The 24,412-nt window shown below is 45.5% G+C and overlaps 1 protein-coding gene across 1 annotated transcript in view; it reads right to left on the bottom strand.

Annotated features, from left to right (window-relative positions):
• Nucleotides 1-200: 200 nt before the first annotated feature.
• Nucleotides 201-24,412, bottom strand: part of LOC115471039 (shootin-1-like) — a 162,012-nt gene continuing 137,800 nt past the window's right edge. The window contains exons 13-17 of the mRNA XM_030204707.1: nucleotides 16,928-17,040; nucleotides 14,352-14,405; nucleotides 10,677-10,797; nucleotides 2,519-2,671; nucleotides 201-403 (exon numbers count right to left, since the gene is read on the bottom strand). Of these exons, the coding sequence (XP_030060567.1) occupies nucleotides 201-403; nucleotides 2,519-2,671; nucleotides 10,677-10,797; nucleotides 14,352-14,405; nucleotides 16,928-17,040 (644 nt within the window). The remainder of the gene's footprint in view (nucleotides 404-2,518; nucleotides 2,672-10,676; nucleotides 10,798-14,351; nucleotides 14,406-16,927; nucleotides 17,041-24,412) is intronic.

The following is a 24,412-nucleotide window of genomic DNA, read 5'->3' as shown; positions in this document are numbered from 1 at the left end:
GGGGGGGGGGGGGGGGGGGTGGGAGGGTTTGTGGGGGAAGGATGGCAAGCAGCCCTGGGCCCGGCGGCGGTGGCCCTGGCCGCCAGGACTGGTTCAGTCTCTCGGTGGCCCTGGACAGAAGATCGCAAAGTACTAAGAAATACAGTCTGAGACCAAGAAAATAAGCAGAAAGATTGCTTTGGGTGTCACAAAAAGAATTTCTAGCCACACTTAGATGGGTTGCCTACATATTTAACATCTAAATGAACTCCAGGGAAGCTCTTTTTTGTACGACACAAGTACGACGGCAAATGTAGCAGTAAATTTGAAGGCCTGAGATCATACTCCACATACCCCGGCTTAGGAGCAAGGTTCTTTTCTGTCACAGCATGCGCCAAACTTAACCCATTTAGAAACAAAACCCCTAAGAGAATAAGGAATGGAAACCAGAGAACCTCAAAAGCATATTGTAGTCTGCAGGCCTGCCGTAGGTGGAGAAATGAAACGAATTCTGATTCCACAGTTGCCATAATGCCGAGGAATAGCCTGAAGTTACAAGAGCAGAAGTGAATTACTCATATTCCAAGAAAACAGTGAAATCTTGGCTGTTCCTGAGTTAATGGTTAGGAAATCGGCAATACCACAATGCTGTTGGGTGTAAGAGTTAGGCAAGACAGGGAGTGCGAATGGGGAGTTCTGTGTAATTTTTTGTTTTTTTTGGGGGGGGGGGTGGTCTGGAGGGGGGGGGGGGGGGATAGTCAGCAGTATTGAGAATGGGAAATGTTTGTGGGGCGGTTTCTGGGTTGTGGTAGCCAGAGGGGGGAGATATGATAACAAGGCATTTGATTTGTTTTGGTTTGTGTTCATTTTTATTCTGGGAATGGAATTTATAAGTGTCTAGTACAGGAAATGAAATGGTCAGATTCTGGTTGAAGCCTTCTCTGCTCAACGGTGCAAAAGCAGCAAATCGTTTTTCGAAAGACAGGATTAGTTTAAAACACGTCTTAATACAAGGCTCAAAAGGTGAGTAGCCTCGAGCGTAAATGCAGACAGTATTTCTTGTACCGGGCTATCTCAGTAGCTGAGAGGCAATGCTGGGCTAACCAGGGCAAAGGGGACCTTGTGTTCAATATCAACCTCAGCATTTTCATTCTCAGATCAGCTCAGGCTAAAATTCAGTGGCTGTAGAGCTGCCGTCACTTCACAACACCATCATCTAGGCTCCGATGGTCAAGTCTACGGGCGATTTGTAAGCCGCTCACGAGCCACAGGCTGAGCTAACCAGAAAATTCAATGCCAGGGCATGCATGGTTCCCAGTATTGGAATATCTGGGTTACAGCAGTTCGTTGGAAAAATAATGAGTGGAGTGGAAAAGATAGATATGGAGCGTCTGTTTACCGCTTTCCAAAAATACTAGGACAAGGGGGCATGCGATGAAGCTGGAGTGCAGTAAGTTTAAAACAAATAAGAGAAAATCTTCTTTACTCAGCGCGTAATTCGACTCTGGAATTCGTTGCCGGAGAATGTGGTTAAGGCGGTTAGCTTAGCAGAGTTTAAGAAAGGTTTGGACGGCTTCCTGAAGGAAAGGCCATAGAATGTTATTAAATGGACATAGGGGAAAATCCACTATTCCTGGGACAAGCAGTACAAAATGCTTTGCTCCGTGGATCTTGTCGGGTGATTGTGACCTGGATTGGCCACTGTCGGAGACAGGATGCTGGGCTAGATGGACCTTTGGTCTGACCCAGTGTGGTGATGCTTATGTCTTACTTAACTGGTTAGTGGACCGAATATTGCCAATGGCTACGTTGCAACTCCGGCCCTGAGTGTCCCTATTTGGTTAAGGGACAGCCGATTGGCAGAGATATTTTAGCAGCACGACCCAGTTAAGTGCCAGTGACTACTGGTGGCCAGCCAGCCAGTGACGTTCCTAGGTTGGCTGCCACCCGGGGCGGATCGCCGATGCGCCCCCCCCCGGGTGCAGCACGACACCCCCCCTTCCCAACGCGACAACCCCCCCCCCCCGGGTGCAGCACGACACCCCCCTCCCAGAGCATCACACCCCCCCCCCCCCCCAAGGTGCATTCTTGGCTGCTAGGCTCCTGTTCCAGGCAGAGGGAGCAGGGAATCAGCGGAGCCGACAGGTTGTGCGGCTGCTCTCTGCACCCCTTCAGCGGCGTACCCTGGGGCGGACCACCCCCACCGCCCTGCCCTTGCTACGCCGCTACAGCCAGCTCATCGGAGATTAAGCGGGCTGGATCCTCTTCCCCTTTGAATATTCACCCCCTAATCACCACATTTAGAACCCATAACTGGAAGGCAAAACAGAGGAAGAAAAATGCTCAGGTGAAGGTCAAGACAAGCCAGTAAACTGCCTCGTCTTAATGCCCCTGTTGTTTTAGAGGCTGATGGGGCAAATGCCTTAATTACCCCCTCATTTCAGGTGCAATATTTTTTTCTGACAAGTAGGAAGCGCTGAGACTTTAAATCTATGACCGACTACTTACTGCAGCGTAGGCCTGGATCTCTGTGCCTTACCTCTCATCTGCAGTTTACTGCCCGATTCAGATCTCGGGGTAGCTGCAATATTAAATTCTGCTTCCATCGGTTTCTGGTTCAATGCTGCTCTGGACACAGACCTCAGGACTGGCATGGATCTGGACTCGGCGGTGGCCAATACTCCAGCAGGGCCTGGAAAGCAAAATACATATATGTTCACAGTCTGATGAGAAGCACGGCAAAAGACACAATAGGCTACATTCTATATACGACACCTGAAAAATCTGCCTAGGTGTATTCTCTAAAGTACGCCTAAATTTAGGCATACTTCACAGAACAGGCCTAAATTTCCATGCAGTTTATAGAATACTAGTAAAAGAGGCCCGTTTCCAACAGAAAGGAAACAGGCACTAGCAAGGTTCCAGGGTCCCCCTCCCTCCCCCCTCCTCCCCTCCCACCTCGCCCCACCCCCTCTCCCTTCCCCTCCTCTTCCCCCGCCCCACCCCTCACCCTTCCTGCCCCTCTTTCTCCCTCTCCTCCCCCTCCCTCCGGTCGTAAGTGCTGGTTGTCGTTAAAAACTGTTTACCTCCTGCAGCGCCAGCAAGAGTGAAGGGGAGGGTGGGAGGGAGATAATGGAACTCGGGGGGGGGGGGGGGGGGGGTGTGATTGTTTACTGACCTCCGGTGGCTGCTGCTGGGTTCCCTTCCCTCTCACTTCCCATTGGTCCGCCCTGTGACATCATCCCCAGGGCGGACCAATGGGAACTGTGTTACAAACCCAGGCATCCAGACGGAGGTGCAAATTATTATATAGGATGCCAAGTGCCCACCCATGCAACTAAATTTAGTTGTGGGCAGTTCTACCCAGTAAAACTTGGTGTAAATCCCGAACGCCTAAATTAGGCACGGACCGGGTGTATTCTGTACCAATGCGCATAAATTTGAGAAACACCTATGACCTGTCCGTGGCCATGCCCCCTCCATGGCCACACCCCCTTTTCAACTATTCTGCTTAGAAGTTACAAGCATCACGTCACAAAAAACGCTTAGACAGTTCTGCATGTAAATTCTAATTAATTCCAATTAATGTTGATAATTGCTTAAGTGGCAATTATCAGTGATTGGCTGGTTAACCAATTAGCGTAAATCCAGAATACAACCGGATTTGCAAGCGTAACATACGCTGCGTTATACAGAATCTGGGGAAATACATCTGCCAAGCGAGACGAAGAGGATAATATGAAAATATTCGGTCCATAAGCAGCTCATAAGCCACTTTCAGCTGCAGGCTAACTTAACCCCTGGTATTCAACGCCATGGGCATACGCAGCTCCCAGCGTTAAATATCCGAGTATGTCCGCAGACCCGAAGGTTAACCGGGCTTCAGCTGATATTCATACCGCTGCCCAGTTAATTTGACGATAAAGTTTGGACAGCTGTTTTACTGTCTTAAACATTATACGCTTACTTAGCTGGTAAGCGGACTGAATAACACCGCTAACCCCCGGATTCTATACAGCTTGCCAAGAGATCAGAGCTGAAATCAGCACAGATTCTATAACAATCAGTGCAATTTTAACAAGCTTAACTGGTTAATGAGCGCTGATAACAGCACTTAACAAGCAATAACGAGCACTAACTGGCACCGATTTTTATTTTATTTTTATTTATTTATTTTGTTACATTTGTATCCCACATTTTCCCACCTATTTGCAGGCTCAATGTGGCTTACATAGCGCCGGAGAGGTGTTTACAGGCTCCGGTGTAAAACAGTTACAGAGTTAGGTTGTGGTAGAAAAGGAACCTGTGGTATAGCCACATAAAAGATTCGTTTAGCTGAGGAGTTACGATCTTTAGTCAAGTTGTGTCGAAGGAATCACTCATTTACGTTGGGTCAGAAGGAGGTGCCTTTTTGAACAGATGAGTTTTTAGTGATTTTCTGAAGAATTTAGGCACACAACTCGCTAAGCATATTTTGTAACAACATGTGCCAAACTTCTAATGCGTGCAGGCAAAAAGGGGCGTGGTTATGGGCGTTTCAAAACGTAGGCGCCTAGTTATAGAATATGGCCCGGTGCGCCTAAATCTGCACACTGAAATTTACGCCATGTTTTCCTTGGTGTAAATGGATGCACATAGATTTACATGCTGAAATATCAACTTGTTATGGTATAAGCCAATCATCAGAATTAAATGTGTAGTATGATGTTGTGTTGGATCAGATACATATATATACACCAATATATTTGTGCAGCTTTTAAATATATATATATTTGACACTGCAGCAGAGAAAATAGTCTCATTCCAAAAGCCCTCTTCCCTCTCCCTTTGGGGAATATTTACAAGACAAAGGTACTGCTGCAGTGGCAGGGACCTCACCTTGCCGTTTCTCATTCCTTAAACAAAAGAGTTAAGACTGCTTTAAAGTTTTAAATTGACTCTATTCCTCTGATCAACACAACAAAGATTGGACCTAACCAGAGGATGCAAGGAGACAAGCAGGTGGGGAAAGGTGTGAAATACCCCATTGAAAACAAAGACTTCAGAGGGGAAACCATAAACAGGACATTTGCTTGTCAAAGGTATACCTGCCCCTCCCATCAGCTTTCAGACATGTGCAGAAAGGAAGGACTTGTAATGTGTATCTGCCCCAGAGACTGAGCAGGACATCAAAAGACCATCCAGACAGCAAGTCTCGTGATGTCATAAGACATGAGACCAGGACTCAGGGGTCGTGTGCAGACATGAGACCAAGATACCACAATGCTTTGCAAATGCCCAAGGGTCGTGTGGAAACCAGGACAAAGATCCACATGGCATATCCTCCTGCAGCTTGCAAGATATAAAAGGACAAGCTGTTTCCCAAGAGTCAGATTCTCTTCAACTGCAAGCAACTCAGATCCATTCACTGCAGAAGCCCTCTTGGGACCTGCCTGTCTTGGAACCTGCCTCCTCTTGGGACCTGTTGCTCTCTTTGGGGTCCGCTGATGCCTTGCTCCTGAAACATGTGCTCATCAATCAGCTGGACCACAGCATGCTTGTAACAAGGACTTGTAAGTTAACCTACCTGCTACTTTGTTCTATTTTAAGCACAGATTACCTGTAAAGATCTCTTAAAACCTACCTCTCATGTGCAATTGTATATTAAATCAACCTTTTTGAAGCTAAAAATACGGTCTCTTTGTGTTCTGAGTATATTGAAGCTATATATATTTAATTTATTTAATTTATTGCAATTATCACCTTTGGTGATTGGTGGAGAAATTAATATCCTAAAGCTTATAAATACAGCACCTGCTCTTAAATTATAAACAGTGGCGAGTTGCTCTAGATCTATTTTCCCCAAAATAAATCATTTCTTGTAACAAACTGAGCCTATTCTATAACTGGCGTCTAACTTTAGGATCTCCTCCTCGCTGGCTAAGTTGCTGCTCCGCCCTAACTCCGCCTCCTGGACCCACCCCTACATAAGCAGTGTTACTCAGTTGCCATTACCCGGTTTAAATACCACTGAATATTAGCAGCTGGCCAGCTCAGCGAGGTTTAAATGGGCAGCAGCCTCTCGTGCCCAGCTAAACCCTTTTGAATTTTCACCCCAAAGTGACTAAGTAGTACATTTAAAGAGGATAAAATAATATTTCACTAAACAAATGCTTAGGGTCTGGAATTCTGTCCTGGAGGATGTGGTAAAAGCAGGTTCATGTAGCTGGGTTTAATTAAAGATTTGAACACATTCCTGGTGGAAAGTCCATAAACCATTAGTAAGCTACTGCTTATCCCTGGGGTTGGTAGCATGGAATGTTGCTACTAATTGGGTTTCTGCCAGGTACTTGTGACCTGGACTGGCCTCTGCTGGAAGCAGGATACCGGGCTAGATGGACCATTGGTCTGACTCAGTATAGTTCTACGTCTGACTGTACACAACACAACCCGAATTATAGCTATGTCATGCAAGGTTCCATGTTAGGAGTCACGGACCAAGAAAGGGATCTAGGTGTCGTCGTTGATGATACGTTGAAACCTTCTGCTCAGTGTGCTGCTGCGGCTAAGAAAGCAAATAGAATGTTAGGTATTATTAGGAAAGGAATGGAAAACAAAAATGAGGATGTTATAATGCCTTTGTATCGCTCCATGGTGCGACCGCACCTCGAATATTGTGTTCAATTCTGGTCGCCGAATCTCAAAAAAGATATAGTGGAATTAGAAAAGGTGCAGAGAAGGGCGACGAAAATGAAAAAAGGGGATGGGACGACTTCCCTATGAGGAAAGGCTACAGCGGCTAGGGCTCTTCAGCTTGGAGAAAAGGCGGCTGAGGGGAGATATGATAGAGGTCTATAAAATAACGAGTGGAGTTGAACGGGTAGATGTGAAGCGTCTGTTCACGCTTTCCAAAAATACTAGGTACAATGTAGTAAATTTAAAACGAATCAGAGAAATTTTTTCTTCACTCAACGTGTAATTAAACTCTGGAACTTGTTGCCAGAGAATGTGATAAGGCGGTTAGCTTAGCGGAGTTTTAAAAAGGTTTGGACGGCTTCCTAAAGGAAAAGTCCATATATCGTTATTAAATGGACTTGGGGAAAATCCACTATTTCTGGGATAAGCAGTATAAAATGTTTTGTACATTTTGGGGATCTTGCCGGGTATTTGTGACCTGGATTGGCCACTGTTGGAAGCAGGCTACTGGGCTAGATGGACCATTGGTCTGACCCAGTATGGCTATTCTTATGTTCTACGTCTGACTGTACACAACACATCTGTTACCCATCCTGTGCCAACCGTCTTCTTTTCCAAATGTTGAAACTTCACTGCAGGATATCATATTTAAACACAGCTAGTTGTGACAACTTTAACTGCTTTATTTACCCAAATCTACTGCTTCCAGTATTTGCTCGTCAAAGAATGTTCCAAAAGTTGATCCTTTCCACAAAGTCATGCAAGTCAATGGGCAGTGGATAGGTTTCACAAACGTTTCTAGACGCTCTGCCATTTTTCTATGGAAGGGATGAGACATTTGGATAAAGGTGTGGTGGCCGTGTCCTGGGAAGGGCACAAAGACTCTTTCACCTCCAGATTGCTACTTCAAATCGTGCTCCAGTTGACTGTATGTAGAAGTCTCATTACTAATTGCTTACAGAAGAAAGACTAAGGAGGCTAGGGATTTCAGCTTGGAGAAGAGACGGCTGAGGGGAGACATGATAGAGGTATATAAAATAATGAGTGGAGTGGAACAGGTGGATGTGAAGCGTCTGTTCACGCTTTCCAAAAATACTAGGACTAGGGGGCATGCGATGAAACTACAGTGTAGTACATTTAAAACAAATAGGAGAAAATGTTTCTTCACCCAACACATAATTAAACTCTGGAATTCATTGCCGGAGAACGTAGTGAAGGCGGTTAGCTTGGCAGAGTTTAAAAAGGGGTTGGACGGTTTCCTAAAGGACAAGTCCATAGACAGCTACTAAATGGACTTGGGAAAAATCCACAATTTCGGAAATAACATATAAAATATTTGTACGTTTGGGTAGCTTGCCAGGTGCCCTTGACCTGGATTGACCGCTATCGGGGACAGGATGCTGGGCTCGATGGACCTTTGGTCTTGTCCCAGTATGGCATTACTTATGTACTTATGAAAAGGAATGTGGGAGTGCTTGAATACAGTGGCAGAAATGTTTGTAGGAATAGTCAAAATTCAGTGCGCTCCTATGATCTGGCTATTTCCTTACCATCTTAATTATTGCCCAGTGGCTAGTATTCCACTTTTTACAAAACTTGCTAAATCTTATATTAGACAATTGTTTGCAGAATATTTGGATAGGTTTCAATGTTTACACTTTTCTCAGTTGGGTTTCAGACCAAGTAACAGTACTGAAACGCTTTCATTGGTTCTTACTTCCTATGTTAAATAGTAATTAAGCTTAGGAAAACAGTCTGTACTGCTCCAATTTGACATATCTGCTGCATTTGATGTAGAGGATCATGTCTTGCTGTCGGAAAAGCTTGAGTGCTGTGGGCATTACAGAACCTGTCTTTAAATGGTTCCATGAGTTCCTATCTCATCACAGTTATTGTGTCCGTAAGAATAACTCTTGCTCTAAATCCTGGTTTCCGAATTGTGGTGTTCCACAAGGTTCTCTCTTGTCAACACTATCATTCAATCTTTATATAGCTTCCTTGGGAAAACGTGAACTGGAATATGATGAGTTATTGCCGTCCTATGCAGACAATATACTAATGAGTTGAAAGATACTATTGCCAAGGTATCGTCTTGCACAGACAGGGTCCAGGATTGGGCCTTGAGAAATATGCAGAAACTGAATTTAAGTAAAACCAAGGTTTTTTGGTTTAGAAGCCCTGGAACTGTTACAACGACATATACTGTCCAGCTGAAGATAAATCTAAGGTTTTAGGGGTGGCCCTTGATTCATGGTTAAGCTTGCTTTGGAAAAAAAAGCAATGTTCAAGCTGAGACAATTGAGATTGGTAAGATCATTCTTTCATCAATCAGCTTTTAGCTCAGATGTTAGAATTGACACAAATTGATTATTGTAATGTTCTTTATTCAGGTCTTTCTGCAAAACTGGTTAGGAAGCTTCAGCTTATTCAAAATACCTGAGCTAGACTGATTTTTAGGCTTTAAAACTTTTTATAGTATTTTTCCCTATATGAGCAAATTGCATTGGCTTTCGGTTCGCAAGAGAATATTGTTAAGTCTACTATTTGTATGATTTTTGTAGCTATTTATGGCCTTATATCAGAGCCAGTGACCAACTTAATCAGTCCACCTCTCTCTAGATCTACCTCCAGGTTAAGGTCCTGAAGGTTCTTCACTCTCTAAGTACTAGAGTGGTGAGATTTTCTAAGATGGCTGGTTCTATCTTTTCTTCCTTTGCGATGTCCAAATGGAATCTTATACCTTTGGACATTAGACTAGAGTTGAGCTATTTTGCTTTGCATAAAAAGCTTAAGACTTTTTTATTTGATGATGATTATTTTTAAATGAAGTTTTTTTTTGAACATTAAATTTTTATTGAAAGTTTATGAAGACATGATAAACGTAAAAATTATGCACCACCAAACAAATTGTAAACACTTTAGTATCTTCCAATTAAAGAACCTTACCCCAGCGAACCCTCCCCAACCTCACCCCCTCTTTATTGCTGCACCAGATTCTGAGCACTCCGTGATTTCTTCAGAGTACTCATCTCCTCCCAGTTAAGTCTCCAACTAACCCTTGGCCTCCCCTCCTCCTCAAGTACCCCTCAGTAACAGATCCAGATGCACCCATTCTTCAGCAGTGGAATCATATCACCCCAGTATGCGGTCCGTTAATTTCTCCAGATTCCGCAAAAGTTTTATTTTCAAAAACCAGCGAGCTAGTGTTGGTCTCCAGTCTTGCTTCCAATGGGCCGCTAAAACACTATTCGCCAAAGCTTAAATATGGTTTTTAATTGTATGAGATATTGGCGGAAACTTATGCTACTTCTGTGATGATGTACTTCTGTGCAATTGTTGTGAACCGTATTGGACTGAGAAATGGGGATACAGCAGTATACAAGAGATGTATCAGTATTCCTGACTTTTGCAAGTGAACATATAAATAACAAAGGCACACCAGACTCTAATCTGCAAACTTCCAACCAGCTATTCAAAAATATTATAAGAACATAAGCATTGCCATACTGGGACAGACCAAAGGTCCATCAAGCCCACTATCCTGTTTCTCCAACAGTGGCCAATCCATGTCACAAGTACCTGGCAGAAACCCAAATAGTAGCAACATTCCAAGCAGAACCCCAAAGAGTAGCAAGATTCTAGAATTCTAAAGAATAACAAGATTCCATGCAGAATTTCAAAGTGTAGCAACATTCCATGTAGAACCCCAAAGAGTCACAAGATTCCATTCAGAATCCCAAGTACATAAGTATTTGCATACTCGGACAGACCGAAGGTCCATCAAGCCCAGCATCCTGTTTTCAACAGTGGCCATTCCAGGTCACAAGTACTTGGCAAAGCCATGGTGTTCAAATCAAGAGGAATAAATGTCAAGCTAACATCTCAATCGGTGTTTTCACTGCTAAGAACAAGCAAATGATGATTTCGGACTAAGAACAAACACATTTGAACTTTTACAGGTGATGAGATACTGGTTAGGATAACATCTGCAACGGCCGACACACGAATTCAAAGTAACTTACTAGTACTGTCCTGCTCTGCTGTCACCTTCCTTCGGCGTAAAATTCTTTCCAGCTCTGTCTCATTGTCTGTGGTATCCAGGCACTTCAGCCTCCTTTCGCTGCTAGATGTGCTCAGTGTTTGCTGGAATACAGTTGACCCAAAAGAAAGGTCAGTTGCAAATTTAACCTTTCACAAGAGCCCAAAATGTTCATTCAGTCCAGCATCCGATCTCCAACCATGCTGAGCAGCAGGTTCTGAGATTAAAACCCAAATAAATAGGAAATGTTGTGAAACCTGATGGATAGCTGCTGGGCCTCCTCCTCGCTGTAAGCGTGAAATCTGCAGCACAGCGGAGGTGGTGGTGAAGAGGGAGGAAATGCAATATTCTTCCCAACCTGGGGAAGGTTAAAATGAAGCATTGGCTAATGAGCTGCGCTCTGGACTCTATTGTTGCAACGAAGGAGCCAAAGACATGGTTGGTTATGGAATGTCCTGGTTCTGGGAGGCACCGGGGTCAAGTCGCCGGTACCCGGTCAAAATAGCCCTGACAAAAAAAGCTCCAAACAAAAAAAAGATCCTGACATAACAGCCACTGTCAAAACGGCCTGCCCACAATACAGGCTGCCCAGAATATGGCATTGCATTTTTTTTCTAGGGGGCTATTATGTTAAGGAGGCTAATTTGTCTAGGGGCTATTTTGTGGGAGGGGCCATTTTATCAAGGGCTATTTTGTTACCAGGCTGTTTTGTCAGGGCTATTATATCGGGGTGCCCAAGTCACCAACTACATGACGCTTTCAGCAGGAGGAATAGGATAAGCAATATACGGCCCCATTCCAGTGATGAAAGCCTGCCTCCCCAGGATTCAAGGACAAGGCATTTTCTGATTTAGAAAACCTGTCAAACCAAGGATCTTGTGACGCAAGCCTGTGTGAGTGAGAGGGAGGGAGAACCTGTATTCTGCACAACCATGGCTCGGAACTGCCTTTTTTCCAGAGAGGGATGTTAACTTATATCAAGTCAAGCACTGCCTCTGTTATTCTAACCTTCTACCAGAGTTTACGAGTATTTGTCTAACCTCAATATACCATACTGCCCCAATAGAGTTTTACGATCTTTAAATGACCACCACCGTCTCATGCTGCCAAATCCAAAAGCCACCCATTACTATTCCACGTGACTTTCGGCTTTTTATTTTCTGGCCCCTTTCACTTGGAATAAAACTTACCGCTTTCCCTACGTGCCAGTTCTTCGCTTAAAAGTTTCAAGGTTGACCTTAAAACGTGGCAGCTATTTAAAGAAGCCTTTGGGGTTCCTGACTTCTAGAACTGTCTGACACTGAGTCACTGCACTCTAGCCCAGTGGTTCCCAAACCCGGTCCTAGAAGCACCCCCAGCCAGTCAGGTTTTCAGGATATCCCACCATAAACATTCACGAGAGCCTCCACCTCATGCAAATCTATCTCATGAATATTCATTGTGGAGATCATGAAATCCTGACTTGCTGGAGTGCTTCCAGGATCAGGGCTAGGAACCACTGCTCTAGCCTTTTCTTCCTTTTCACTCATCTCTTTTTTTTTTTTGTTACATTTGTACCCTGCGCTTTCCCACTCATGGCAGGCTCAATGCGGCTTACATGGGGCAATGGAGGGTTAAGTGACTTGCCCAGAGTCACAAGGAGCTGCCTGTGCTTGAAGTGGGAATCGAACTCAGTTCCCCAGGACCAAAGTCCACCACCCTAACCACTAGGCCACTCCTCCACTGTTGCTACTATTTGAGATTCTACATGGAATGTTGCTATTTTTCCATGTAGAAGTCGGCCCTTGCAGATCACCAATGTGGCCGCGCAGGCTTCTGCTTCTGTGAGTCTGACGTCCTGCAGGACGTCAGACTCACAGAAACAGAAGCCTGCGCAGCCTTCTACATGGAATGTTGCTAGTGGAATAGCAACATTCCATGTAGAACCTCCAATAGTAGCAACATCCCATGTAGAATCTCCAACAGTAGCAACATTCCATGTAGAACCTCCAATAGTAGCAACATCCCATGTAGAATCTCCAATAGTATCTATTTTATTTTTGTTACATTTGTACCCTGCGCTTTCCCACTCATGGCAGGCTCAATGCGGCTTACATGGGGCAATGGAGGGTTAAGTGACTTGCCCAGAGTCACAAGGAGCTGCCTGTGTCTGAAGTGGGAATCAAACTCAGTTCCTCAGTTCCCCAGGACCAAAGTCCACCACCCTAACCACTAGGCCACTCCTCCACTGTTACTACTATTTGAGATTCTACATGGAATGTTGCTATTCCACTAGCAACATTCCATGTAGAAGTCGGCCCTTGCAGATCACCAATGTGGCCGCGCAGGCTTCTGCTTCTGTGAGTCTGACGTCCTGCACGTACGTATGTGCAGGACGTCAGACTCACAGAAACAGAAGCCTGCGCAGCCTTCTACATGGAATGTTGCCAGTGGAATAGCAACATTCCATGTAGAATCTCCAATAGTAGCAACATTCCATGTAGAACCTCCAATAGTAGCAACATCCCATGTAGAATCTCCAATAGTAGCAACATTCCATGTAGAACCTTCAATAGTAGCAACATTCCATGTAGAACCTCCAATAGTAGCAACATCCCATGTAGAATCTCCAACAGTAGCAACATTCCATGTAGAATCTCCAATAGTATCTATTTTATTTTTGTTACATTTGTACCCTGCACTTTCTCACTCATGGCAGGCTCAATGCGGCTTACATGGGGCAATGGAGGGTTTAGTGACTTGCCCAGAGTCACAAGGAGCTGCCTGTGCCTGAAGTGGGAATTGAACTCAGTTCCTCAGGACCAGAGTCCACCACCCTAACCACTAGGCCACTCCTCCCAGAGGAGTAGTGCTTGTGTTCACTTTCCTAGAATTTATGGAGTCCTTTTCAAGCTGCATATTAGATTTGTAAAGTGCTTCGTTCTGATTTCAGTTTTAGCAGTATGGTAAATTTTAATAAACTAATAAACTACCTTTATTGCCTGGTGCATAAATGTAAAACCTCTTTCTTCCAATTACTTTTAAGGCTCTAGGAAGGGGCGGCCCAAAGCAAGATGCCGCCTGAGGTGGAGCTAGGATGCCACCCCCTGGACCATATTGCCGCTCCTCATCTCATGCCGAGATTCTGCCCCCTTTCCTACCTCCAGCCCGTTCACAGCATCTACCTCGAAACGTTTCAAACCTGGCAGCGATTCCCATACGCTGCCCTGCTGTTGGCAGCCGCCTCTTCCCTTTTGTTGTGGCTGCCTGAGCCTCTGACAAAACAGGAAATTACATCAGAGAGGCGGCCGCAGTAAAGGGAAGAGGCGGGTGCTGGTGGCAGGGTAGCGTATGGGAATCGCTGCTGCTGCCAAGTTTGGAATGTGACGAGGTAAACACCGCTAAGGGGGAGATGCCGCTCCTGAAGAGTGAGACTTGAGGCCCCCACCTCAGGTGGCCTAATGGTCGGGCTGCCCCTAGCTCTAGGTCAGTGAAACAGGCTTCAGAGGCCCCATTACGTGAGCATTTGTCCCTGAGCCTGAAGTGGAAGGTGCATAAATGAAGCATTTCATGGGTGCGTGTGTGTGTGTGTGTGGGGGGGGGGGGGGGCAGGAGTTGCTTCTCCAAGAGTTTAATCAATTGGGTACAAAGCACAAAGAGAGGCTGAAACTGAGCTTACCAGTATACCTTTCAGTTCTTCCACGGCGCTTTCCGAGGGCTTAGACGGCTCAGTCTAAAACAAAAACATAAAACAAATTCATTTAGTTAAAAAAAATTTGTAGCCCACCATCCTTAGCAGTGTTAAAAAAAATTACAATACAGATTAATACCAGAATACAACATAAGAATCCTAACTCAAATAACATTCAAACTATTTCAAAACTCTATATGGCTTAACCCCTGATTATATGCAACCTTTAACTGATCTCCCCCTTTGCAACAGCCCTTCAATCAGTTCAGAACTCCGCTGCACGCCTTATATTCCGCTTGAACCGATATACTCATATCACCCCTCTCCTCAAGTCACTTCATTGGCTTCCGATCAGGTACCGCATACAGTTCAAGCTTCTCCTTCTTACCTACAAATGCACTCAGTCTGCAGCCCCTCACTATCTTTCTACCCTCATCTCCCCTTACGTTCCCGCCCGAAACCTCCGTTCACAGGACAAATCCCTCCTCTCAACACCCTTCTCCACCACCGCCAATTCCAGGCTCCGCCCATTCTGCTTCGCATCACCTTACGCATGGAATAAACTTCCTGAGCCCTTATGCCAAGCCCCCTCCCTACCCATCTTCAAATTACTGCTCAAAGCCCACCTCTTCAATGTTGCTTTCTGCACCTAATCTTTATACCTTTCATGTCATCGAGAATGCCCCAAATTGACTACCCCTACTTGACTGACTCTACATTTGTCCATTAGATTGTAAGCTCTTTGAGCAGGGATTGTCCTTCTGTGTTAAAATTGTACAGCGCTGCGTAACCCTGGTAGCGCTTTAGAAATGTTAAGTAGTAGTAGTAGTATCCCTGTTGCAAAAACGTGATCTACTTGTCAGTCTACATCAGGATTCCCTTACCTCTGTAACAAATGGTGGAATTCCATCCTGAAATTCATCAGATAGGAACCTAATTATTTGATATTTTGGAAATACCTTAAAGCCTCTCTGTTTAAGCAATTTCTGACAGGTGATCACAATTAATTTAAACCCCTAATTGTACAATTATTCAATTTCTCAGTTCCACTCTAATTATATACATGGATGACTATAAATTGTTACCTTTTTGCATCTAGCATTCGTTTCCATGTTACATATTGTAATTATTCAATCCTTATTGAATTGAGGTTGAAGGGGGGCAGACTCAGGAGTAATGTCAGGAAGTATTTTTTCATGGAGAGGGTGGTGGGCGAGGGAAAGGTGAAAGGAGGGGGGGTCCCCACTAAACACCAGAAACTATATTTTTTAAATTTTGAAGTCATGTCAGGTGTGTGGGGGGGGGGGGGGGGGAGGGGGGGGGGAGAAGGGTGAAACTAGACACCAGAGGATTTTTTTTTAGTTGGGGGAAGGGAGGGGTAATGGGTGGGGGGTGCACTAGACACCAGGGCCCATACAGGCATCCTCGGCGCCTGCAGCGATTCATTCTCACTGCTTGCGCCAGCCCCGCAGGCTTCCATCTGCCACATACCCATGTCCCATTCTCACTGACGTCATTGCCTATTTTCCTGTCTGACGGGACGCGGCAGATGGAAGCCTGCGGGGCTGGCGCAAGGAGCGAGAATGAATTGCTGCAGGCGTCGAAGATGCCTGTATGGTAGACCAGGGAAGGATGGGGTTCAGAGACAGAAGCGCAGATGCTGGGATGCCATGCAGGAAAAAGGGTCGAGAGCAGTGTGATGCTGCCGCTGGGTGGGCCTTAGCCACGAATGGGTGGGCCTGTGCCCACCCGTAGCTACACCGCTGGTGGGAAATGCAAAATCCTCAAGGATGAAGAAATATAATCAGAAACCAGGAAAACGTTGCAGAAATATTCCCAGTTCAACTGGGCGTCAAGAATTTCCTAGCACAACTGCTTGTAGGTATTACACCTTATGAACTTCAGAAGGAAGCTGTCTTGGACACCATGCAAGTGAGGAAACAAGCATTAGGAACACATCTGAAGCTTGAGAATCTCCAGCATACCCGACTTAAAAGTGAGCTTCATGAAATACACATAACTACCTGCTGCTGCCGTCAGCCATTTTGGCCCCTAAATACGGCCATTTCTACATCTAAATACTGAGCGGTTACACATGGTCGGCACTTGCGTGGGAGGGGGAAGGGAGCTGGGGTAAAATGGGAGCGAGCAAGGAAGAGAGAGGTGGGTTCTGCTGAAGGAGAAAGGAGGAAAGGCTGGGGTAATTGGGGGTGGGTTGGGGGGAAAGAGGAGAGAGTGTTATCATGCCTACGGAGGGAGGAAAGGGGAAGTATGCCTTCCTCTGATAATCCACCTCAATTGAAGTGGGAGGAGAGAAAAGTCCCCCTTCCTCCTGCATTGTCAAATTTAACCTCCCTCCCTCTTTACCCCACCCCACATGAAGCAATCAACTATGCGTATGAACAGAGCGAGGAATGGCCAAAGACAGCAGCAAAACTAAGGGACACCACGCTCACAAGAGACATTTTTTTGACGTGTCTGGTAGACAGATTTTTAATATGAGTAAAGCTAATCCATGCTGCGAATCCTAGAAGTGAGGAATTTCTCTGTCAGTCACTTCCAACCTTTGACTTTAATCGGGTCGCCTGATTAACCGGTCGCAGGTGAACTCCTTTTTTGATCCTCTCCATCATTTCATCCACTGCTTGTTTCTTCAGGTCTGCTGCTGCCGCTTCTCCTGCTTATAAACAAAATTATACAGAAGACATACACGGGTCAACATTTAAACCTCACAGCTGTTATTCTCTTAAATGCTGTCCGTGGTGTTTAAATCATTAGTGGCACTGAATACATAGAAGGAAACAGAGATAAATAAAGCAGTGATATTCAACCTCTATCCTTATAGCTAACGGATTGTATTTAGGACGGACTATTTGCTGTAAAAACGCTAACCTTGACCTACCCTGGCACCACTGGAACTGGGAGTGTGCCAACATGGCCTGTCAGTACAAAGTGGAAGAGAAAAGCAAGAGGTAGACCTCGTGGAAGGCACGATCTTTCATTTTGGGCCCAAATATTAATTTAATTTATTTATCTATCTGTCCATGTACTTAGCCCGCTCTACCGATAACGTCCAGAACAGGTTACAAATTTAAATACATATTAGTGAAAAAGCGGTATAAAAATACAACGATAGAATAGATAAAAATCTTGCTGGGAATTCAGCTGTATGTACTGAGGATGTAATCTCTGTTTCCAGTAGGAGGTATTCATGATTAAATATTGCATATGGAAGATGCACTAACATTCATTGAAAACATGAATGAAATATACTCGGAGAAGGTTAAGGCATAGGTAAACTAGGCATGTGCCTTGGGTCCTTTCAGATGTGCTAAAGATTCAGGAAGCTAGGATTGCCAGCTACAGTATCTGTATTTTTTTTCAGGATTCTAAAAATTTGTACATTACTTGTCTCACAGCCAGAAGGAGTGGCCTGATCGTGACTAAATAGATAGGCATGGACTGGAGTGTAAATTTTAAGGGGCTTCGACGTTAGCTTCAGAACTTTTAGTACAAGAACAGTTCTGGGCAGACTTCTATGGTCTGTGCCCTAAGAATGGCAAGGACAAATCAGTATAAAGTATCACATACCATGTAAAATGAGTTTATCTTGTTGGGCAGACTGGATGGACCGTACAGGTCTTTATTTGCCATCATTTACTATGTTACTCTTTGGGGTTCTACATGGAATGTTGCTACTAATTGGGATTCCGGAATCTTGTAACTCTTTAGGATTCCAAAATCCTCAGAACTTTTAGTACAAGAACAGTGCTGGGCAGACTTCTACAGTCTGTGCCCTGAGAATGGCAAGGATTCACATGTAAAATGAGTTTATCTTGCTGGGCAGACTGGATGGACCGTTCAGGTCTTTATCTGCCGTCATTTACTATGTTACTATGTAATTAAAAGCTCCTAGAAGTTTCAACATAGAACACCCGACATGGTCATGTTTCGCCAGAATTAGAGGCTGTGTCGGGGGCAGTAGTGACTAGCTGGAGTAAAACTTCAGAATCAGCCAGGTCGGTGCAACCGTTGAAATGTGGCAAGCAATCCTTGGAGATCTGAAAATGTTTTCAGATAAAGTTTTTACTGAATACACAGTGTTTTCAGATAAAGACTGATCTCAGAGTATTACTTGCCACGTTTCGACAGCTACACCAGTCAGGCTGATTCAAAGTTTTACTCCAGCTGATCGCTACTGCCCCTGATGCAGTCTGTAATCCTGGCGAAACGTGGCCATGTCGGCCATTTTATGTTGAAATTTCTGGGAGCTTTTAATTGACTAATAATGACCGTGTTTACCATAAGGTCTGCATTTTTTCTCTTCCACGTTGGATTTGGCAGACCGCCCTACCTTGTTGGTTTTTGTCTATACAAAGGTCATTTTTTATCACTGGGTGCACACATTCCTGCATCAATCATATATGGAAGGGCTGTCGGGTAAAACTTGCCTCTTTGAGGATAATACTAAATTCTGTAATGGGGTAGACACTCCTGATGGTGTGGACCAGTGGCGTAGCTATGTGGGGCCTGGGCCCCCGTAGATTTGGCCCTGGACCCCCCTGCCGACAACCCTCTCGACCCCTCCTCCCGCCGCCAATCCTCCCCCGCCATCACCGTGGACTACCTTTGCTGGCGAGGGACCCCAATCCCCACCAGCCGAGGTCCTCTTCTTCCCGCAAAGGCTTCGTTCTGTTTCTGACGTCCTGCACGTTGTATGTGCAGGACGTCAGTCTCAGAAACAGAACCAAGCCTTGCGCTGGAAGAAGAGGATCTCGGCTGGCGGGGGTTGGGGTCGTCGGCAGGGGAGACCAGGGCTAAATCTACGGAGGTCCAGGCTCCCGTGGCCTAACGTAGCTATGCCACTGGGTGATAGTGCCCTTGTATAAGTCTCTGGCAAGGCTATTTAAAGTACTTTGTACAATTCTGGACACCTCACCTTCAAAAAGATATAACCAGGATGGAGTCAGTTAAGAGGGCGGCTACTAAAATGGTCAGTGGTCTTCATCATAAAGCATATGGAGACAGGGACGCTGAGAGGGGGGAGGCAGAGGGGACAAAATTCCCCGGGCCTTCAAGGGCGGCCCGGCAGCTGAAGTTCCCGGTCTCACCTGCCTGCCCTCGGCTCCATCGACAGCCCCCCTCCGTCCGCCACTGGGCCCCCTGCATTCAAATCGGCAGCGCTCACCTCCGTATGAAAGTGGCACACTGCCTCCCTTTGGGCCCTCCCTATGTCCTGCCCTCGCGGAAACCGGAAGTTACATCAGATGAGGGCGGGACACAGTGACGGAAGGCCTGAAGGGAGGCCATCTGCCGCTTTCATACGGAGGTGAGGCGCTGCCGATTTGAATGCCGGGGGCCCGGTAGCGGACGGAAGGGGGCTGGGGGTGGGCGGGTGGAGACTTGGGCCTGTGGCGCCTGAGAGCGGGGAGGCCAGCCTAGTCTCTCGGCGGCCCTGTATGGAGACAGACTCGTAGACCTCAATATGTAACTTCTGGAAGAAAGTTGAGAGAATAGACATGATTCAGACATTTAAATATCTCCGTGGTGTGAATACACAGAAGGCAGGTCTCTTTCAACTCAAAGGAAGCTCTGGAACAAGACGGCATAAGATGAAGTTGAATAGGGGTAGACTCAAAAGTAATCTAAGGAAATACGTCTTTACGGAAATGGCAGTGGATGCATGAAACAACCTTCCGGTGGAGGCAGTGGAGACAAGGACTGTATCTGAATTCAAGAAAGCATGGGATTTCTTAGGGGGAGGGAGAGATAACAGATTATATGGATGGGTAGACTGGATAGGCCATATGGCCTTTATCTGCCATCATTTTCTCTGTTTCTAAACATACAGAATACCAGCACGTTCGCAGGTAAGTGTATCCTTACGCACATAATCAGGATCAAAGCTGGAGTGGGCTTCGATGGCAGTGGAGGAGTGGCCTAGTGGTTAGAGCACCGGTCTTGCAATCCAGAGATGGCCGGTTCAAATCCCGCTGCTGCTCCTTGTGATCTTGGGCAAGTCACTTAACCCTCCATTGCCTCAGGTACAAACTTAGATTGTGAGCCCTCCTGGGACAGAGAAATGTCTATCTGCAGCTTCACGGCATTTTACCGGGTCATGGTGACTTGCCAAGCCCGGCAGTGAGTCCCTTACTATGCCCTGCTGCCGCTGGCACCCGCCTCTTCCCTTTACTGCGGCCGCCTAAAGTAACTTCCTGTTTCGCTCAGGCAGTCGCAGTAAAGGGAAGAGGTGGGTGCCAGAAGTGGCAGGGCAGCATACGGGAATTGCTTCCGAGTTTGGAAAGTCACTGTGAGCAAGTAAAACGCCCGGGGGGAGGACAATGGGCCAGCCCTGGGCCTGCCTACCTTCAGGGCGGAAATTTTACGGGAGGTCTGGAGCAGCAGTTCTTCATGTAGGCCCATGGGATAACCCGTCTTGGGAACTGGGATTCTCTTGGCTGGCAGACCATGCAGAGCTACGCGAGACCTTAGCCACACTTCGGGGTAGGACAGGCCATGCTTCCACGTTCTCCTGACAGTGAAAGGCAGCAGCATGGGGCTAAGTGCAGCTATGTTGACAAGTGCAAAGTGATGCATGTGGGTAAGAGGAACCCGAATTATAGCTACGTCTTGCAAGGTTCCGCGTTAGGAGTTACGGATCAAGAAAGGGATCTGGGTGTCGTCGTCGATGATACGCTGAAACCTTCTGCTCAGTGTGCTGCTGCGGCTAGGAAAGCGAATAGAATGTTGGGTGTTATTAGGAAGGGTATGGAGTCCAGGTGTGCGGATGTTATAATGCCGTTGTATCGCTCCATGGTGCGACCGCACCTGGAGTATTGTGTTCAGTACTGGTCTCCGTATCTCAAAAAAGATATAGTAGAATTGGAAAAAGTACAGCGAAGGGCGACGAAAATGATAGTGGGGATGGGACGACTTTCCTACGAAGAGAGGCTGAGAAGGCTAGGGCTTTTCAGCTTGGAGAAGAGACGGCTGAGGGGAGATATGATAGAAGTGTATAAAATAATGAGTGGAATGGATCGGGTGGATGTGAAGCGATTGTTCACGCTATCCAAAAATACTAGGACTAGAGGGCATGAGTTGAAGCTACAGTGTGGTAAATTTAAAACGAATCGGAGAAAATTTTTCTTCACCCAACGTGTAATTAGACTCTGGAATTCGTTGCCGGAGAACGTGGTACGGGCGGTTAGCTTGACGGAGTTTAAAAAGGGGTTAGATAGATTCCTAAAGGACAAGTCCATAGACCGCTATTAAATGGACTTGGAAAAATTCTGCATTTTTAGGTATAACTTGTCTGGAATGTTTTTACGTTTGGGGAGCGTGCCAGGTGCCCTTGACCTGGATTGGCCACTGTCGGTGACAGGATGCTGGGCTAGATGGACCTTTGGTCTTTCCCAGTATGGCACTACTTATGTACTTATGCACTCCTCGGCCACCCTCGGCTAACTTTGCACTGAAAAAAATGCTTAAATATATTTTAAAAAAAAAAAAATCACCCCTTTCCCACTGGCCCCAGCTATGGCGATTTTGCATCAAAAACGTTTGAGAAAAAAAAAGCTACCCACAGCTTTCATACATGCAGCTTGTATGGGTGTATGAAAGCCGTGGGTAGCACATGCTGTTTTGAGCATATGCAGAGCAGCCACACTTAGCGATTGGCTGTTCTGCTCATGCGCAGTTTACCAATTGACTTCCCCCCGTACTGAGCTGCTTATTTCCATGCGGTTAGCTATTTTCAACTCGGTAACTTTTATCAAGGATCTCAACAAAGACGGATGTTTCCGGGGATGTCCGTGCATCTGCCCCTAAGTTTTATTCTGTAAGGGCCCTGCTCTGTGAAGGTTACAATTTAGGAAACGCATACAGATGAAAGAATCTTCCAAAAACATAATTATTACAGAAATAGAGTCAAACTCAACAAGGCTGCAATTACCCTGGGTTTATGCAGCTTCAAAAAGATGGGTTTTTAAGCTGAGGTTCATATGGAATCTGAGAGGTAGAACAGTGAATCAGCTCAGGAAGGGTATTCAAGGCATATGGTGCAGCAAAGTGGAACAGGTGGACTCAGGGGTCACAATGGAGGAGAGGGGCACAGATAAGAGCTGCTTGGCCACTGAACAAGGTTTGTACGGGAGGAGGGGAAACAAAAAGAGAGGTGATGGGGAGCTGTAGGACCACACTTCCATGCGGGAGAATGCAATGAGTGAGCTGAGAAGTTATTTGAAAAAGGAAATCTGCGCTGCTGAATTTTGAATAGTCTCTAGTGGAACAGATGGTTCAGCAAGGGGATGTGTGAGGAGCAGACTGCAGACATCTAAGCAGGAAGCATGGAGAGAGCAGAGAGGTTTTAGCAGTGTGTTCAAAACGGAAATGTTAATAGTATTTTGGTGACATTATAAAGAAAGAGATGGCACAGTTTTAGAACTGGTACGGTTTGGATTTCTAGGGAGAAGGAGGGAGGGAGAAGCGGAAGATGACCAAAAGGCTGTGGTCCAAGAAGGCTGGGAACACAAGTCTTTCTCTCTCTCTTTCTGATATTGAGAGAATTGTGTGTTTGGAAAGAGTGCTTAAGACAAGATTCAATCTGCACAGACATCACATGAAAGTAGCCGGTGCCAGTCAGGCCAGAACACGGCACCAGTGATTTCACAGTAAGAATACTGAAAGGTAATTTTAAAACAATACAGGAACGTAAGACCTTTGAAATAAGAATGATTGAATATTTTAACACAGGACTTAATAAGGATCTGGGTTTTCTAACCCATTATAAACCATAAAGCTGTATTTCTCTGTTTATTACCCTCCTCTCACCTACCAACACCCATTCTGTTAGAATATCAATGAAATGCTTTGATGTCCCCATGCATACCCCCACCCTCCCACTCTGTCAGACTGTCAAAGTAATGCTTTTGATGTTTCTCTGATATATACTATCTGCTACCACATTTGCTTATTTCCGATCTGAGGAAGAAGGGCAACCTTCGAAAGCTGATCAAGAAATGTATTAAGTTATGTCCAATAAAAAAGGTATCATCTTATTTTCTTTTCCACGTTTTATTATGTTTGGAAAGAAAGAAAACAAGCTCTGTCTTATCTGTTTATTTATTGGGAATTATTAATGGCCTTTATGGAGAGACTCATCCAAGAGATTGGGGGGGGGGGGGGGGGGGCATCCATGTGGTAATGTTGGATAAATAGACTGACATCTGGTAGTGGATTCTAGAGAAAGTTCTAGAACACAAACACAGTTCTTGGAGCTCCTCACATAAAAATGGTACTAAAAGCCATGGGAGGAGGACACAGCAACAAGGGAATGAGTGTAAAGAGAAGAGAACAGGGTGCAGGTCAAGCCCTGAGACATAACTGACCAATAACAGATGGCACTAAAGGCAGAGGCATAAGTGCATATATAAGTACATAAGTGTTGCCACACTGGGACAGACCAAAGGTCCAACAGTGGCCAATCCAGGTCACAAATACCTAGCAAGATCCCAAAAAAGTACAAAACATTTTATACTACTTATCCCAGAAATAGTGGATTTTCCCCAAGTCCATTTTAATAATGGCCTATGGAGTTTTCCTTTAGGAAGCTGTCCAAACCTTTTTTTTTAAACCCTGCTAAGCTAACCACATTTACCACATTCTCTGGCAAGGAATTCCAGAGTTTAATTACACATTGAGTGAAGAAAATTTTTCTCCGATTCGTTTTAAATTTACTACTTTGTAAAGGGGGCAGCTCCAGGAATTTTTGAATAGGGGAGCACAGTGAGTTTCACGGTTGGCAAGCGCTCATCCTAAAATTATTTTCTCCGAGATAAACCCTGCTGATTTACATCAGAGGGTCTCAAACTCCAGACTGCAAGGGCTGCAATCCAGCCCATGTGCCTTGATACAATCCCAATAGTACACAAATTTCAACCTGCTGCAAAGATAAGAACATAAGTACATAAGCACTGCCACGCTGGGAAAAGACCAAAGGTCCATCAAGCCCAGCACTCCGTCTCCGACAGCGGCCAATCCAGGCCCCAAGA

This window comes from Microcaecilia unicolor, chromosome 5, assembly GCF_901765095.1.
Source record: "Microcaecilia unicolor chromosome 5, aMicUni1.1, whole genome shotgun sequence".
In the NCBI taxonomy this organism is placed as follows: domain Eukaryota; kingdom Metazoa; phylum Chordata; class Amphibia; order Gymnophiona; family Siphonopidae; genus Microcaecilia; species Microcaecilia unicolor.
This window is presented reverse-complemented; position numbering and strand designations above follow the sequence as displayed.